Source organism: Teleopsis dalmanni, chromosome 2, assembly GCF_002237135.1.
Source record: "Teleopsis dalmanni isolate 2A chromosome 2, ASM223713v2, whole genome shotgun sequence".
Lineage (NCBI taxonomy): Eukaryota > Metazoa > Arthropoda > Insecta > Diptera > Diopsidae > Teleopsis > Teleopsis dalmanni.
In genome coordinates, this window is record NC_051847.1 from 166,271,675 (window position 1) to 166,291,392 (window position 19,718).

General features: G+C 28.7%; 1 protein-coding gene across 1 annotated transcript in view; it reads right to left on the reverse strand.

The window, feature by feature from the left end:
- Positions 1-9,083: 9,083 nt before the first annotated feature.
- The window catches only part of LOC119676109 (probable serine/threonine-protein kinase yakA), a 15,278-nt gene continuing 4,643 nt past the window's right edge, over positions 9,084-19,718 (reverse strand). The window contains exon 5 of the mRNA XM_038087338.1: positions 9,084-9,605. Coding sequence (XP_037943266.1) covers positions 9,084-9,605 — 522 coding nt within the window. The remainder of the gene's footprint in view (positions 9,606-19,718) is intronic.

Here is a 19,718-nt window from a genome sequence, read left to right on the forward strand (position 1 = left end):
GCTTTCGAAACAGATGTAATTTAAATATTGATATATATTCTGATCAATAAATTCTTATGATTTCGGTACGATCATTTGATTATTAAGTCATTTTTCAAATATTAAGGAGTATGTGCGACAGGTTGCGCTACAATTATCAACAAAAATATAGGTCGAAGTACAGATTCGTCCTTTTTCTGGGTTTGAAAATTAACCTGAATATAACAAGCTTGCGATTTTAATATATTATATTCAAGTTGTCGATAGCTTCTCCAATCTTTCAGTACTAGATTCTTTTAAGATTCTACTACAATCTTTTGCGTAACCTTACGATAAAAGTGTAGTACTGACAAATCCCATGATCTTGGTGGGAAATTCTCATCACAAAACATAAAAGGTAGATCTGGGCTTGTTGTGTGGATTGTGATTTCGAACCGTTAAAACTACATATTTCCTGTGTCCACATTCATATCTTCAAAATTACGTGAAACGAAATTGGTAGTTATGCGGCTATATGGGTCTTTCGTACCAGACTAATTACCGCCTCATACATTGACTTTTTGTGGATGCATTTTTTTCTCAACTGTTATTTGCCATGTGAGATGCAGTATTCATATATGCACAATGTATTTAGTTGACGATTAACTCAAAATTTAGATAAATACGCGCTTTCTCATTTGAACGACAGATTGGTGTAATTATATTCGCAGTGATCTGAAATGTATAGACTGAAAAGTTTATATTCCTACATAAATTTCATTTACATATTCTTTGCAGGTGAAAACTTTGAAACTGAATGAAGGAAGAAAATATAATTACTGCAGAAAAATGTAAATAAACATATGCATCTCAGCATATGTGGGAATATGTCATCTTAAGACATAAACCCCATTACTGTTGACTTTTGAATAAAGTTACATTGTCAGACATATAATCTTTAATTATTTTTATATTAAAAAAAGAGCAGCTAACATTGATATGAAATTTTGATAAGGTTAATGCAGGGCTTAAACTACATGATACTCTTAAGTTATAAGCTGCTTTGCTTGATGTCGACGATCCTTTTTGTTGTAGAGTAGGTTAAAGTCGGTAAAACATAAGTCTTAAATGTTCATTAGTTTTTATTGACATAAAGCCAAGGATTAATCACTGTCTCTACAAAAACCTATATGATAACTGATGGTAAGTTTAGAATAATGACAAATAAATGTGTGTTTTTCAATGACTTCGAAAATAGTTACAGTCGTTTTTGTTAAGTTTGTTGTTTATAATATACTTTATAAAGATAGAAAAGGTCGATTTTATTCAAAATCGAAGTTTCAACTAAAACGGTGATAGAGTATTTTATTTAAAAAGTTCAAAGAAAGCTTTGAGCAATGTATAAATAATAGAGCTCTCAAACTATTTTCAACAATATGAACTGATTTGAATTCAACAAGTAGAATTCACAAGTAGACTTGATTAAATAGCAACTTTTTTGTCTTTGCTACATATGCAGAACTTTAAAATTATAAAAAGTGAATGTATATGTTGTATTAGAACATTTGAAAATCTCTGGAGATATAGTAATTGATTCTAATGCACATAAGAATGAATATTCTTACGAAAGAGGCAATAAAACTCTGTATAGTAGATTATATACTACTTTTTATTGACGCAACCGGGCTTAAAGACCTACTCTAAGCCCAGAACGGGGCACAATAGACCCGCTGGTAGCAGCACCACACCCCTTAATAATAATAATAATAGTAATGATTTCTACATGCAATCAACTATATTAGAGCGTGTGTGCGTTCAGTCACTAACTCGAGAAATTTTAAATATAAAATGAGAAGAATTGTAAAAGAATCTGTTATATCTTATTATGCTATTATCTAAAAATTATGTTTGACTTTACTTATTCTTGATTCTTGATTCTTCTTCTTGAGTTAGTGCTATTACGCACTTTTACTCTGTAATGGCTGGGGTGCTTATCTCTACCCCACACTAGGCTTTAACTTCCTGAGAGTCCAGAAGTCGACTTGAGGATTGTTAGGGCGGGGTTAAGTAGCGTATCAACTTTAGTGAATAATTTTAGAGCTCTGTCTCTGATATATATTTTTTCCTAAGATCTCTATGTATGTCTGTTGATCTAATATACCATGGAATCTGAAACAGTTTTCTTAAATCCATGTTTTGAGCTTTCTGTAATTGCTTTAAGGTAGTATTTGAGGCTTTGCTATATGTAATACATCCGTACAGTAGTGCTGGTCTAATTACTTGCGTATAAAGCAACTTTCTGTTTTTAAAGTTGAAGTGATAATTATTAAATAGCGGCTTTAATAAATGCAGAATCTTAGAACAGTTATTTCGTTTGTATTTCAAATGTTTAAGCCAATTGAACCGTTTGTCAAAAGTGACTCCCAGATATTTTATGTTATCCTCCCACCGTATCTCCGTGTCACAAACGCTCACTCTTGGAGGAATTGTGAACAATACTTAATGAAAAACTTATTTCATTAAAATTCATCTTTTGATATCTTTTGAGTGCATAGTTTTTCTCAAATAATTTTCTTTTAGATACAAAAACCTAACAAAGAAAATTTAAGCAAAACCGAAAATTATATAAAATATGTGGACATATATTATACATAACATGGAGAATATGTATAGGTATATTTAACATTATTATTGGCAACAAAAGTATCTGCTTGTTCTGAGGCTTGAATGATTGAGCACGACTTCAACTTCTGTTAACAAATATTTCTGCACTCGCAACCGCAACACATCATCGATGGAGTATTGGAGTGTTGGAGTGTTTGCACAACGAGCTCGACTCTAATTAGAATCCATACTTTTTCATACAAAACTAAACTAAGTCGAATCGTGAGTCCAATAAAAACTAGATTTCCACCGACAATGAGCAGCAACGGTTCCGCTGAATTTAACCCTCCAGGCAAGCTTAGTTTTACCTTTCAAATGTGAATAAATAATTAAATACAGTAAAAAATAAAATTAAATAAAATTAAATAAAAAACAGCCATTCAAGGCCGTATCTTTTTTTCTCCGCTTTAAGCCATAATTTGTTCATTTCATGCTTAAAGTATTTTTATGCATTTTAAAGATATAAATTTAAAGTTAACGTGAGTGGAAGTGTGTGCAAAGCTAAAGAATCTGTTTAATAATTGGTACGAGTAGTGTAAACAGTTTTATAAGAGTTTTGTCTAAAACCAGGTAGAGTTTGCCGTTAAAATTATTTGTAAAATAATTTGCTTAAGCTTTTATTTTTTTTTTTATATAATTTTTGTTTTTGTTAGACTCTTGACAGGTAAAAAGGCTTAGATTGTTTTTTTGTGAAGCGTCGACGATGTTCAGCAGTTAAAAGCACAATCAGGTGACGTTTATTTAGAAATTATCTTAGAGCGAACAGTTCAAGTGCGAAGTGATTCATTGTCCAGAGATGAGTAATGCAAATATTTAAAGAATTTCTAAGCTACTTCAGTTGTACGCTGACAATTATCATCATTTACGTGGTCTTGTAGTCTTCAGATACGTTTTGCGCAGTTATTTCAAAAGAAGATAATATTTATATTTGAAAAGTCAAAATTTTGCTTTAAAACTGCTTTCAATTATAATTTAATTATTTGTTTAATTTTTTGAATTGTTGCAAATTGTTGTCTTTTTATTAATGAAAAAATGATTAACTTTTAAAATTTATTGCAAATGTACAGAAAATATTAAAAGGTACTTCCAGATAACTCTTTGTTACATATTTTTAGATTTCATTATGTTTGAACTGTATATATTATTCTTCTGTGTGGAAGATGAGAGAAGTGCTTCTTAACAAGAAAAAGGATATATCCAAACATTTAATTTCAATTTCAATTATCAGTGTATTATCTTGTTTGTTGAGAATACCATAATCTGAAGTCCTCAGATAATTACAACTATGGACTCATATAGGAATTAATGGACTCATATATATATATATATATATGTATATATATATAAATTCCTTCAATCTTAGGAGGAGCATGGTGCCGCATCAAAATTTTTCCGTTTAGATCGGTTATCCTCTTTGTGACAGTTCTGTATCCATTTATCTTTTTGAGGACTGCGCATGTCTGCACCTTCTTTCGCTACTCAAGGGGTTCTACTGGATCGCCACTCTTGTAGTGTCACTGGTTGGTTTGCGCAGAGTAAGACCAATCCCATTTGTGTTTTATTATCTCAATCTTGATTGGTGTTTGGTTAGTGATGGACTATTGTTTTTCATTTGATAGCGGGTTTGGCCAGAACGCTTGAATAATTTTCTGTAAGGACTTGTAACGCTTTGATGTCATTTGACACGGCCTTCTATGATTGACATTCATATGGGAGAGTGGGTTCATTATTTGAGTTAAATATTTGAATTTTAGTTTGATGTGATATCTGGGGTTTTCTCCACACTTTATTTACGTCTGTTTTGCCTTCTTAATCAGATTTGTGATGTAAGTTCTCGATCCACCATTCTTTGATATTATGCTTCCAAAATGGAAGAAAAAGTCTTATGGACTTATACTAGGTACTTATTTTCTTGATTATCATAGTTAGTTAGTAGGATCTAGTCTAGAATGGCAGTTTGAGTTTAACTATTAAAATGGTATTTATATTACACATATAAGGAACTTGTTTTCTACTGGATCATAGTCAGTTGTAAGACCTACGGTCTTACAACTACTACTCTTGAGTTACTCTTACTCTACTCTTACTCTTGAGTTAGAGCAGGACTTTTCAGGCCAAATGAGATTGCGGGAAAATACAAATCACTAAATAGGCGTGAGGGGCGCAGAAATAAATAGATACGTTCATGTATTACCATACGAAAAATATTTTATTTTTAATATAATGACTTACGGTACTGGATACAAGGTTTTTGAACCAGTTGTACAAAGAAATATATACTAAAGTCTTTACCAACTAAGTAAATTAACGTGAAGTGTACGAAATTATTTAAAAAATTTTAATTCCTTTATTGGAGATACCACAAAACCAAAATAATGTGATAAAATATGGCAAAAAAAAAAATTTGCTAATTGTGGTAGATTAGAAACATACCATGGCCGCAGAAATATTAGTTGTGGGCCGCATGAGCCGCGTGGGCCGTACATTAGACAGCCCTGAGTTAGAGTATCAAAGTGGTTAAAAAACTATGCAGTTTTTAGAATAGCATAATAAGATATTAGGTAAATTGTACGATCACTATAATAATTAACTGAGTAACTATTTGCGATATATTTTGTTAATAAAATCTAATATTTTCTGTACCATTTTCTATATCTTTTTATATTAAAAATATATAATTAAATGAGTGATTATTTTTTCCCTAGTAGGTTAATATCAATTTAACTACAATTCTAATTTCAGTAATTTCTTTATAAAGACATTCTATCGATTCCATGCGTGTTACATTATTTAGCGTGATTTTACACATGATTAGAGTACGCATTCACATGCAAATGTTAGCCTTTATCCGCTATGCTAATTTCATTTGCGGTTGAGGTCAATATCAATCGACACCTCAATCATGGCTTAATACAAAAACAAGTATAATTTGTTTTTCCGAACCAAGTCAAATTGAATTTAATTAACACAAACGTTTTCATTACAATTTTTTGTACTTTTCATATAAACATTTTAGAAAAAAAATTGTTTTTAGATTCATGTAAACTGGACCGACGCGTCGGTCTTAAGTGTGCAGTATTTGGGTCTGTGAGGCCTTTTGCTTAAGTATTTTTCTGGTAAATGTGTGCTTTTAGTGGTTTTAGTTATTCGCAGTTTATGACAAGAATTAAAACAGAAAGTGAAAATTTATTTCATGTTGTAAAAACTGCTACGATTACAGAATTTTAATTCTCTTCCAATTGTAGGTGGCGTGTTTGTGTCCGAAACCGCAAAAGTAAAAGTTGCTGACAATGCCGAAAAGCAGAACTTTCTTTACTTATTTATGATTTGACTTAATGTGTAAAAAATTATCATATCTTTATGCTAATTGAAATTTCTAAAATTGTTTATTTTGATTTAAAATCAAAATGCAGTATACGAATACTGCCAAAAGTTTAACTAATGAATGCTTTGCAAAAGATACGAGTATAAAAATTCAAATAAAGAACTTACTTTTTTACTTATACGACACCTAAAAGATAAAGTATATAATAAAAATTATATATATAAATAAGCTATATAATGTGAGCAAGACAGCGTAGTTACCTATTGTGTACACTTCAAATCTACGCTCATAAAAGTGTGCCAAACCTTATTCCAGAAATGTAGAGAAATATATTTACTTATATGTTAGGAAAATTAAGCTAAGATAATTTTAATTTGGCAATGTAAGACCACTTATTTTATTTATACATTTCAAGTCTATTGCTCATAGTACTGTGCCTAGTACTAGTACTAGTTTCATGATAAAATTTATCAAGCTTATAGGTTTTTATGCTTATACTCGGCCAGGAGATTCAAGAGTTTGAGCACTTTCTGGATCAAGTATGTGTACATATGGAGCAAGCTGCATACTTAACTCTATTTCAGGTCATGGCATTGTTTCTATTTTTTTAGATATGCAGTTGGGACAGGTGACAGTTTACAGGAACAGGATAGATTATATAGATACATTTATAACCACTGAAACAGTCAAACAGTTTTCTAAATTACTTTATGCCAAGTATTGTAAGTAACTTGTAAGTAACTAAGTAACTGTAATATAAAATTTACTTGTAAAGACACTGAGAGTGAATACTTAGTACCTAATACTAATACTATGTGTATATATTATATATATTATAAAGTGATGTGGATAAAAAGGTTTACATAAAAACTTGTCGAATTTTTTGTGTTAGAAATATATAATTTCAATTGCGTTTATAACTTAAATTGCATCTTAAGAGATTTTTTTTTTACATTTCAAAGAAGTACAAGATTATATCTTAAAAATTTCACAAAGATAATCTTGCATATTTTTACAAACTTAAGCTAAAAATGAACATTAAGTTTCAATCAAATAAATCAATTTTGTCAAAAGCTGAGTATAGCTGAGCATAATTAATTAATTGTAAAGATATCTTAAAAGATAATTAAAAGGTAATTTTTCATTTATCTACTATCATATCTGAGTATAGATGTCATAGTGCACTACACTAATAATAAAAATTATTTCATCAATAGCACCAGAGCAGCAGTTAAATAGAGAAATCCTCAATCAGCAGTTACAAATCAATTAAGCTAAAATTACCATATAATATTCTATTAAAGGATATTTTATATATAAATGGATATATATAATAATGAATGCCAATGTGAAAATATGTATACTCAACTTGAGAAATGTAAAATTAAGACAACCAAAGTGTCCACAAACATTGAAAAAAACTCAATGTCAGCTGATAGCATTAAAAGTTAGAAAGAAAGATATTAAAATTGTAGAAATATGGAAAAAATAAAAATAAATTATTAATTTTCTATATTTTGCCTAAGAAAATATATCTCTTATGTTAAAACTATATAATTTTCAAATAAAAATTAAATTAAGTAAATTTATTGTAATTTATATTCTATATTATAAATTCTGTATTTATATATTGTAGTCTGACAAATATGATAACTATTAATTGTGACAGAGTAAAAATTATGCATCTATAGAATTTTGGAGACAAAACTCACGTAGAACTCGATAATTGAATTAAAGAACTTTATGATAGATACTCGTTTTCAACAATGGTATGTATTTTGAGATAATACAAAGGCTACTTCGAAGCACTGTCACTTCATAAGAAATAACTCTCTTTCTCTTCTTCTAATTATCAGGAGAGTTTGGTAAAACATCAGTAAAGAAGTGATAATTTTATCAATTCATGTCATTCTAGATAAATGTTAAGAAACAAATTTTTTGTTTATTATATAGAAAATCTGTTATCATGGCTTCATAATGATTTTCATTAATGATGTGCTTTAGCATTTTTAAATATGTCTATTTCATCCATAACATCTTTATCCCAAAATCTTACCAAAACACAACTTCACTTTAGAATTTTTATTGTATTAAACTGGGATATGTGGAATTTTTAATCTTATATATTAATAGCTAAGTATTGACTATAGCAATAACAGTCTTAAACGCTATTCTATTCTTTATAATGTGTAATGAGTGAAACAAAATATTCTTGGAGTAATATAGATTCGGTTAAATGTATTATTGGATTTCAAAAAAGATAATAATATTAACGTGGTTCGATGGTTGGGTTGAAAAAGACACTGTATATATTTTGAATAAAACTGGAACAGGTCGGAATAGAAGGTTTAATGGTGATTTTAATAGTTTTTAATAACTTTTTACTTTTTTATATAAAGCTTATTCTTGTTATATAGTATAGTGAGTATTATATATATTAAGTTCTTTAAATACAAAAAGAAAACAGCATAGCTCTTAGTTTTGTATAATTTTATTATTTATTATTTAATAATAATGATTTTAAGCATAACATAATTAGTAGCTGTAATTCGTATATAGTATATTTACACTTAAATTGTAAAATGAATTATTTAATTTGTTATAAAATCTAGTTTCAATCGTTTATAGCATCGCACTTAAAGAAATTAATTAATTAGTGTTTTCATCTATTTTTATAATAAACCGATATTCCTAAGCCCGATATAACATTCTCGTATATAAACATTTGGAGAAATGCCTTAGTAGAAATACAAACTAAACTTAAAATTGCTGTAGATCACACTCAATGCTCTTAAAATTGTATAAGGTAATTTTTTTCTTTTCATATTCGCGTATTATATATATTCGTGTATATGAATTATAAATGTAAAATGTCTTTGATATATAATTATTGCATTTATAAGTTAAAAAATTATTGAAAATTGCATTTTACTAAAACTATGGATGGTCAACCTTAGCTCTTAGCCCGCATACGAAATTCCCCGCCACGTGACAAGCTGCTGCTGCTGCTGCTGCCAACTTTGCATTGCACCAACAATGATCATTCATTATCAGATATCTGAGCAGCAGCTACATCACCAACAAATACTTTACACATGACCATCTTGACTCCGGCGAGGAAGTCCGTTAGATAATATCATGTAGGGCGTGGCGGTGCTGCTGCTTTCCGAACTGTAGGTGGTGGTGGCGGTGCGCTGCGCATGCGTGGCACTGGTTTCAAATCGAGTGGTTTCGGTATTGGCGGCTTCTGTTGTTGTTGTTGCTGAGGTTGCCATTGCGACTGTATTGCTGTGGCATAAAATGGCATATTTAAATTTGCCTTGTTTGCCTGTGTTTGTGTATCTGCGGAATTTAGTTGAGTTGTGAAAGTTGGTGAAATGGGACGATTTCTGTCCATATTTGCAGATTTACTGGAATTTGATTTCTTTAATTTTGGTTGCGTTGTTATGATTTTTGGTATCGCACCAGCACTACGTTGAGCGGCTAGCATTTCATCATCACCTTCCGAAGAGGCTGAGTCATATGATGCGGGCGACGGAGAATGTGAGAACGAATCTTCTTGATCTTGTTCTTGTATTATAGTGCGAAATTCCTGTATGGAATCGTTAAGCGCCCATAGTTGAGACAGTAAGGAGAGATCCAATTGACGTAAGCCATACTGAAAAAATAGTAAAAAAATTATTACTAATATTGAAATTAATTTAAAATAAAAATTAAAAAAACTGATGCCGCAATGTTCATAATAATTGTGCTGAGTATCTAAAAATTATGAGAATTAAATGAAATCTAAGTAGCGAAGTTGGTATTTGAAATCATTACCACAATAACATTTGTAAGATGATATTACATACGAAGGGTGTGGGAAATTTTTTAAAATTGTGGTATACATAATTTAAGTTGATTGTAAGATATTCGTGCATGGGAGTATCGGCTTTGAAGCCGATATTAAATTATTTAAAAATATTATTTTATTATGAAATATGTATATTTAGATATATAAAATAGATATATAGATATATAAAATATATCTATATATATTTTAAAATTTTTGTAATCTATATAATATCTGCATCAATTGATCAAAAGGTTTTAAGCAGACTTTTTATGAAAAATTTAAATATATTTCTCTTTAGTCTAATGAAAACGTTTACTTTAAACCGCTACTGGAATGAGTTTAACAAATTATCTCAGTTAACCGCTTGTTGACTTTAATATCATGGCGTGTCGGATTACCTTGCGGCAGAGCTGCCACATATCGCAGTCGATCGTTGCGAGGAAAATCTTAAAAGACAACTCGAGATATTTGTGGGGCGATATTAAATGACAAATGAGATGTTTCCTTATCACTTTGTTTTAATTCAAGTAACTTTCATTCAAACCACAATTTAATGCAGGTCAAGTAAAAAGATTTTCACATTTTGTGGAATACTAATAATAAGTTTTAGTTTTATTTGACGAAGAAACTCATAAGATACAGAAAACTTATACTAAATTTAAAAAAAGTCGTTTAACAACTAATAAATCATATAAATTAAAATGCAATAAGGAAAATTAGAAAGGGAATTGCTTGTCTAAAGTCTAATCATGTTCCCGACCTTTGAATTGGAACTTTTAGGCTTCTTTTATAAAAAAAAACTCGAATGAAAATAATATCTTGTCTCTTCTAAAATTAAACTCCAATATATAAATAGGCAAAAATATAAATAAATAAAAGGCAAATAAATATAAATTTTTTTTTGCTGACAGACTAGTAACTGTGTTCTTAAATTACAAAAAAATTAATCATTTAAATTAATATAATTTATGTGTATTTATTTCTGTTTTTTTTGAAAAGGTTTATGTGAATAAAATAAAAAATTGTAAATTAGTGCCAATTTTTATTTTAATATAGTAATATAGACCTTTATATAAATATCGAAGCTATTCTAAATTAAACAAATAATTTATACAAACAATTATACTTAAATAATTTGTTCAATTTATTTCAATAGTATAGTATATATTAATGCTGTATTTATTTAGTAAAGTCATATTTGTTGAAATTTAAATATTAATTAAAGATACAATTATATATATTAGAGTATTAATGTTTATACTAATTTCACGGTCAGTTTCCTATATAAGATCTAATTACTTGAGTATCTACTGACAGTATAAAAATAAACAAATAAATATAAAACAATTATGGTAAATACAAAAATACGTATTAATTTCGATTTTGTTTTATAGTCACTGCAGTCCATGTTTAATTTTAGGTTTAATAGGGCAAACCATAGCCAAATGAAAGCCATTAAATGTTGCAATGTTAAAAAAGTAATTATAACTTAAACTTAAATGGTATATACTATTAATACTAAATTAGCATTTCGAGACCAAAGAAGCAACGAAACACTTATGAGCTAATTTTTTACCGTGACAGTCATAGGCCAGAAATAAAGGGCGCAAATTCTATTAAAAACTTTGCGAAATTCGTTGATGGAATCAATTTGAACCTAAAGCTGAACTGTAACGCTTCGTTGGTCACAACCGTTCGTTACGAGTGTATCGTTTTGCGTTTGCTTAGTTGCGACTTGGGAAGGTTAGTGGAGCTATGACTCCAATAAACATAAAATGTGAGTCTTGAGGAAAGTAATGGACTTTGCGAAATCAGTTTAAGAAACTTAGCAATAAAACTGTAACTGGTAATTAACTATAATAATAAGATAACTGAAATGTGAGATAACTGAGTTAAGATTATGTTTGAGATACGGGTATCTTACAAACACAACAGTGGGAAAAACAATATTTCATTTCATATTTTTTAATAATCAAAAGGCATTAAGGAAACGGCATTTGGAAAAATATCTATTACTAATGACTCAACAAAACAAAAATGTAAAATTTAATATTTATGTTACAATATAACCCAATAAAAAATTCTAAATTAAATTAGAACTCATTTACTACTTTTATTATATTCACAAAATCATCAATGAAATCGTCGCTACAAGTCTTAAGGCTAAATAATCACAGCTAAACCTTCTTATAATTAATCATTTTGATGGATTAATTAGTTAATAATAATTATTTTTTATTTCGCAGATAGTTAACCTTAGGAAATTTGAAGGAGCGTATAATGAAATGTGTAGAAAAAGAATTATTATAAGTATTTAATTAATTATAATTTTTTTTCAAATTTTGTCATTAAATATATTGTATTAATTTGTGTTAAACACATAATTAATTGAAAGTTAAACACTTTTAAATATCACACTAAACATTAGTCATTTGTTGAGACTTAAGTATATACATACGTGTAGCAATGAATAAATTTTTGCATCAGTTATGAAAGGAGGAAATATTTATTAATATTTATACAAACTAATAATGGGTTGGGGGACTACTAGTACAAAAGACCTGCCATGATTGTTGGGAGTCAGTACATTTCTAAATTCTATGAGGATGTTTTTGATATTAGCTGTATTTCAGCAAACGATTATCTGATGAAGTAACACCAAAAGCAACAACGGTGAGATGAATTAGCAATTGATCTATGATCTGTTCAATTACTGTTATTTATGATCTATAGCACTTGAGCAAAGAATATCAAAAAATATAAACTTGAGAAATATTGTTTACTGAAGCTCAACAAACAATTAGTTATTTGTTAAAGAATTAAAATTCGTCAGGTATCTGTTATGTCCCAGATATGTCAGAAAATCATGCCTATTTAGAACAGTTATAATGATTGACCACTTCAGTAGTAGTAGTGATAGTATTGATATTGCCTACAAATTATTTGATGAGTATATGAATAATGTACGTGACTTATGAACCGGAACGCGATTATATATCTTGAGAATAAATTTTTTGATTTTAAAAATTTTCTTTAAGTGAAATTAATATTTTAATTATAAAAAGTCAGACTTTATTAAAGATTTAAGTGGACTTTTATCAAATATTAATTGAGAAGAGAGAAAGTACTCACGAGAAGCAAATCCACGCGGTGATTCAAAATGCATTATTTTTTTATTCATAAACTAAATACTAGTATATCTTTTGCAATATTAAAGTTTCGATAATTTATCCAACAAATCTTATGTCAATATTGAAAGAAATAGTAGAAATAATATCCCCAAATGATTTTTTTTAAATATCTAACAATATACATTTTAGCTTTCATTAGAAAGGCTGAGTTTTTTCTGTACGGTTAGCGTTAGTTGAGAGAACTTATGTTATTCATGAAAGATCTCCTACTTTAGCAGTGTTCTAATATACTAGGATTACTTCTATTTTAATTTTATTCAAAATTATTCTACTATACTAGGATTATTTCTATATTAATTTTACTGAAATTTTAACCAACACCCAATGCTCTACTACAGGGTGTTTTTTTAGCACTAGCGCCAACTATCGACATCGTTAACTATGTTATTTCTGTTCAGTAAGATTTAGCAATTCGTCATGAATTATTTAACGCTAGATCGACGTTTCAAAATTGTGGTAATTTACTTTGAATAAAATAAATCTGATCGCGAAGTTCATAGAGCACTTCGACGAAGAATTATGTTTAGTGAGAAATCTCATTTCTGGTTAAATGGCTACCTCAATAAGCTATACGCTTATTGGAGCGAAGATAATCCTCCTCAAGCCGTTAACGGGTCACAATTACATCCATTAAAATTGACTGTTTGGTGCGGTTTACATACTGGCATCGGTCATTATTTTTTTCGAAATAAAGAAGAAGCTGCCGTTACGGTTAATGGCGAGCGTTATAGAGCCATACTAACTGAATTTTGATCTCAATAATTATCGACGATATTTGGTTTCAATAAGACGGCGGAGCTTGCCATACAGCGCGCTTAAAATTAGATTTATTGCCAAATCAATTTGGTAACAATTTACTTCCAGAACTGATCCTGTTAACTGGCCCCCTTATTCGTGCGATTTATCGGCCCTAGATTACTATTAATATGGATATATTAAGTCATTGATTTATGCCGACAAACCAAGAACTCTTGAAGCATTGGAAGCTAATATTCCTGCCAAAAATAGTCAAAAATTGGACTGATCGAATAGACCACGGAACTCATAGTCGCGGCGGACATATGCCGGAAATCATATTCAAAAAAAAAATAAATGCCATGAAATTATTTACTAGATTATAATAAAAAATATTTCATTCCAACAATAGTTCAGAGTTGTATAATCATTTTAGTTAAAACACCCGATACTTTCGTGAAATTGTTAATAGCAAAGCAATAAAATTTTTTTGAAAGAAAAATATATTTAAATGTATTGATTTTAAAAAATGTATATATTTATTTTAATATTTATTTACAATTTTTAGTACTTTTTTTTGTAAACAATATGGCTATGAAAATTTTAATTTATTAGTAAGAGTACCATATATTTCACCTCTATACACATACGTCAAAATAAATGTTTATAACTTTTTCAATTAAAAATCATTAAGAAGTGTTAAAATATTTATGTATTAATTACTTAAAATTATGCGCATAAATAATTTTATAGTTTACAAACCAAATTACTTGCAGAAATTTAATTGATAAAATAGAATTTTTGCAATAAAATTTAGTAAAAGCCGAAAATACTTTAGTATTTGTAGAAATTTATGGGCCTTAACTTCCAAAAAGAAATATATGATGTATAATTATTGTTTAGACTGAATGTTTTTCTGTAATCGTTAATAACTCAGATCCGGTACAGTGGTGGAATAATAAACTTTAAAAAAAATTGCAAATGAAATAAGAAATGGAAATTATTAATAACCGCAGAAGAACGTGTCTGAGGCTCAGTAAAAATGTGAAAGAGAACTGTAGATAATTTAATGGAAATTCTATAAGAGGTAAGTATACATCCGTTTTGTTTACTAAATTTATTTTGCAGTTTGTACCTACAAATGAACAGCTATTCTGTATAGGAGAAGTGATTGTAACTTTACAGTTCAAATACTTTTTATTGTCGATATTTGCATCATAAACCGCAAAGTTAAATTACTATTAGATAAGAATTGATTTGCTTTGGCACATAGATGTTTGTAGTAAGTAGTAAAAGTCGTAGATACTTTTACTATATATATACTTTTTGTGAATCGCACAGATCAGTGAGGTTTGAACTTTTGTTTAAAGCAGGCTGTTAATCACTTTCTATAAATTATTGATAAATAATTCAAATAATTTACACATATTATTTTAATACAATTTTATTTTTAATTTTAATTGATTTAAGTAACAAATAATAATAATAATTTTTATTAAAAATTTTTTTATTATGTGTTTATTATTTTTTGTTAATTTTTATTCATGTGTCATCAAACACTTAGTGAGGAAAAAGGTGCTGAAGTTAATCTGATAATATTGCCAATGTACTTAACTTAACTTTAAACTTTTCCTAGTAATTTTGTATCTCACTAATGTAATAGTTTTAAGTAATATTTTAATAGTATCTCTTGTACCAACGAATACAAGTCTTCCGCAGTCTTTTACTCACAATATGCCGGTTATTCTATTTAATTGTAGATAAACACATTTTCGTTTTAAACTCATTAATTTTTTTTATATAAATCGTCGGTTGCATATATTTATAGATTAACTCATAATTATATGCTCAAATATATGAGCTATTTAAATTATGCTGTTAAGTAAAATATTAAAATGAAATTAGTTTGAAAGTGCTAATTAGGAAGTTTTGAAATATCCTATAAATAACAAAAGCAATTTTTTCAGTTGAAAAAAAAAAAATATTAAATATTAGCTATGAGTTTTAGTGTCATAAAATATATTGCAAACTAAAGTTAATTAACGTATTAGATTTAATGTTCAGTAAAAATTTTTTATTTATGTCTACCTGTGTTTAAATCTTATGCGCATTTTTCGCTTACAACTATTCCAAACGTTGCGAGAAGCCACAAAATCGCAAGCTCTCATATACAATATTGTAATATTGTAAAAAACTAATAATAAATATTTTTACTAATTACATTAGCTACGCAAGAAAGTTAAAAGATTTCCGTGATAAAATAAAAATATGAAAACATTTTCATATATATATCTGAGATGGTTCACTGCATTTTAATTACCAAGAATTGACATTTCAGTACTAAGTCAGTTAGACAAGTGGTTTTGTGAAAGCCTAAAGTACAGCACACAGAAATAGGTATGTTATAGAGAGATATAGCATTCTTAGGTAATAAGATAAAATCCATTTAATTGGAAATTCTTGGAACCAGTGAAGGGTCCGTTAGGTTATTAATAGGTTTATGTTGCAAAAAGTCATTAAAGAAAAATATTAATAATTTAATTTGCTCGAAGCTGATATATTAAAATATTATAAAAAATAAAATTTAAGAGTTGAGGTTAAAACTCATGCGTTATTGGTCATTATGACTTTCACAGTTTAGTTACCTTTATTTCAAACTATATTAAAATTGTTTTTAATTTAATAGTTAAGTATTATTATATTATTAGGAAATATTTAGATTAAACAGGTTCATTCTTATAACAATCTTTAAAATAAAAGTTTTAGTTGCATTTTTGTTAAGAACCTCTAATATGGTTGCAATCATTTTCTTGCAATCATTTCATTTCTTCTAACCGCAGACATAGCAGTAATGAGTCCATGCTGTTCAACATAATAGATAATCACACCAAACATTTTTTTAGCTCTGGTCAAAGACCACAACAGACGGAGAAATGACTTTCCGATATCCGTTCAGTTATACTTCAAACAAAAAAGGGCTCTCATGATTAAAGTAAAGTAGATTACTCAGTTCTCTCAGTGTTGATCAAATGAGAGTCGGCCATAGGAAGTAGTAAATGTGCTAGTTATTATCAACTTCCATTAATCTTTTATATTATTTTTATTATTAAGCCTTGCTTGACATCACATGATTGCAAGCTGCGTCTATACTGGGCATAGGCTATCTACAAATTGCCTCCATCTTTGCCTTCTGATTGCCACTTCTCTGAACTCAACAATATGGATGTATGATCTGCCAAGGTGCTTGGATTGACTGTTAATTTCGTTTAGTGTTGATCTGTGTCCGGCGAGCTTAGACCTTCCTCTTCTTTAACTGCCTCGCGAATTATAAGTAAGGGCTTGAAAACAAATTTCAATCAAGGCTTCCGTAAGGTATGACCAATCCAGCCAAACTTTCTTTTGTGGATATTTATGTTGATGTCATTTGTATTCGTACTGTGGAATAGAAATTTGGTTTGGCCAAAAGATACGTAATATTTTCTATTAATTTACAATTTACAATATACTCTGCACTGTGCAATGTTTGACCGGAGGAAGTTCAAACATTGTTTAAAGTGTATTTGATGTTGAACTTCGTTAAGGTTTCCACTATAAACTTCCAGTTTAGTCCAATGAAATGAAATAGCCTGTTGGTCCTATCTTATTTTAGTGGTTCGTTAACATGTGCACATTGATCTTTCTAAGGTATATACTCTGGGATATCTTTTGAACTTCTTACTCAGTCTCTCATCTAAAATCATTGCAAAGAATTTTGTATGGTTTGCAAATGTTTTAAATCTTCTCCTCTGAGAAATGAGATGGAAAGTGTTAATTTTGTGATTAATTTAAAAAATAGGGAATCAAAAGAAGGGGGTTAGAATATTGTAATATTGTGGTTATGCATAATAAAAGTAAAGAAAAGGAAGATAGAAAGTTGCTTTTTTGTGGTTGCGTTTAAGAAGAGCCTGTTCTGAGAGATGATGTTTTTGACCTTAGCAAATATAATTACATCGTCACCATAAGTTATTAATTTTGACGTGAAAACTGAAGAATCTTAGTTTGACCTTTTTTGCTGCTCCTTTTTGCTAAACTAGAAACGAAATGTGTATATATATTATATAAGATTGTTTTCGAATATATAAGAGAATATTATTTACAAGTATATATTCTAACATTTTCATTTTAAGTTATTCAAGAATTACATTTATTTTTATTACGCAAACAATGCAAAATTTTAATTTTATTTTTTATTAAAATTTTTCAAAGCAGATAAGCTAAATATGTTTTACGTTAAAGGCCAGTGCGGTTTGTTTAATTCTCAATTTGTTTTGCATTTGATTTCAGATCGTAAAAGCTGAACCCAGCTAACCGCTCCTTCTTTAAGTTCAACTCAGAGCTACACCTACTCTTAAACTTTTACAATCATTTCTGAGTTTTAGGTAAATATTTGCAACAGGTTCTTTACCTAAGCACAGTTCAATGCTGTTTGTCTATCGTATAAAATTACTTAAAAGTAGATTTTTATTTAAAAATATACTATAGCAGAGAATTTTATTTCGATTTTATGGTTTGAAGTTATAAAGCTCTATTCTTAGTTAAAATGTGAAAGGCTCTTTGTAAGAAAACCTCTTAGTTTGTACATAGTTTTAATGAAAGGCATAGGCAATTTCAATTAACATTCCTAAAAGAATTCATGAAAGTTTAATTACAGTTGTAGCACTAAAATTAATGATTATGGTTTAGGTACATACATATGTGTGAGCTATAAAAATGTTTTTTCTATATGTTTTATAAAAATGTAATATATATAATACATCTATATTATAAGTATAACAATCTGAATATATAGCAGTTCATAACTATATATTATATCAAGTAAAGAATTTTATTAAACCATTAAAATCATATCTTTTAAAATATCTATACACACTACAATTCTCATTAGTCGAAATCAATATAATTATAAGTCATACTATACATAAATTAAATAGGATTGAATGTATCCATATATGTGGCAGGACTAATCCAATAATGTCAAAAAAAGGTTAGAGGTGGCGATGCTGTAAGTAAATGTTAGATTCGGGAGGAGTGAATTTGCTCAATTCTGTTCCCGAAATTTCGATGTCAAAGATATATGTCGCTCTGATCGGCCAGTCACTTAAAACGCCTATGAAATTTTGTAGTTGGTGGAGTAAGACCAACACAAAAGTTGTCAGGAGATAGCGTAGGTATTGAATATCAACCATATGATGAAATGACTTGAAAAGAGTATGGTACGCAAAGACGTTTCAATTTGCTAAAACGCAAAGAAATTAAATTATTTTTGTAACAAGTCGATAAGGGTGATAAAAAATAGAAAAAATTTGTGTAATATCCAATGCAAGTAATTATGATAAAAAACCAGTGACCCTCTACAAATGATTTCAAATCCTGGATTTATGGGAAATAAAATAATATTAATATTGATATTGTTTGATGATGTTGGAGAGAAATTGTCTATTACGAATTATTCCAATCAAGAAAAAGCGACTAGAATAGGCTGTTGGCCAAAGTAGGTAAGTTCCATTATGAAAATGACAGGCCATATACATCTGTGATGATTTGAAAGAAGTTAACGGAACTGGTTAAGGAAGTTGATGCATCCACGAAAAATTCTCTCAATGGTTAAAAAACTAGCTAATCGAAGTCGATAAAAATCACTTGGTCAAGTTCCTCGCCAATACACCACAGAAGTTTTACACGAATAGAATTATGAATCTATTTGAAAAATGGTGAATGGTCAAATATAATAATGGCCAATATAAACTTGATTAAAATTAATTTTAAATAAAAAAATTTTGGTTCAAGAATATACCAAAACATGGTGGAAACTTTTTATATCACCCAATATATAAACTATTTAAAATTAATTGTGTTATAAATGCTCATTTTTTAAAAACTTACTCCCTTTTGTATGATATAAACAATATATTGAATTGAAAGAAATTATTTCACGAAAATTATTATTTCATATATATAAAATTGATTTTAT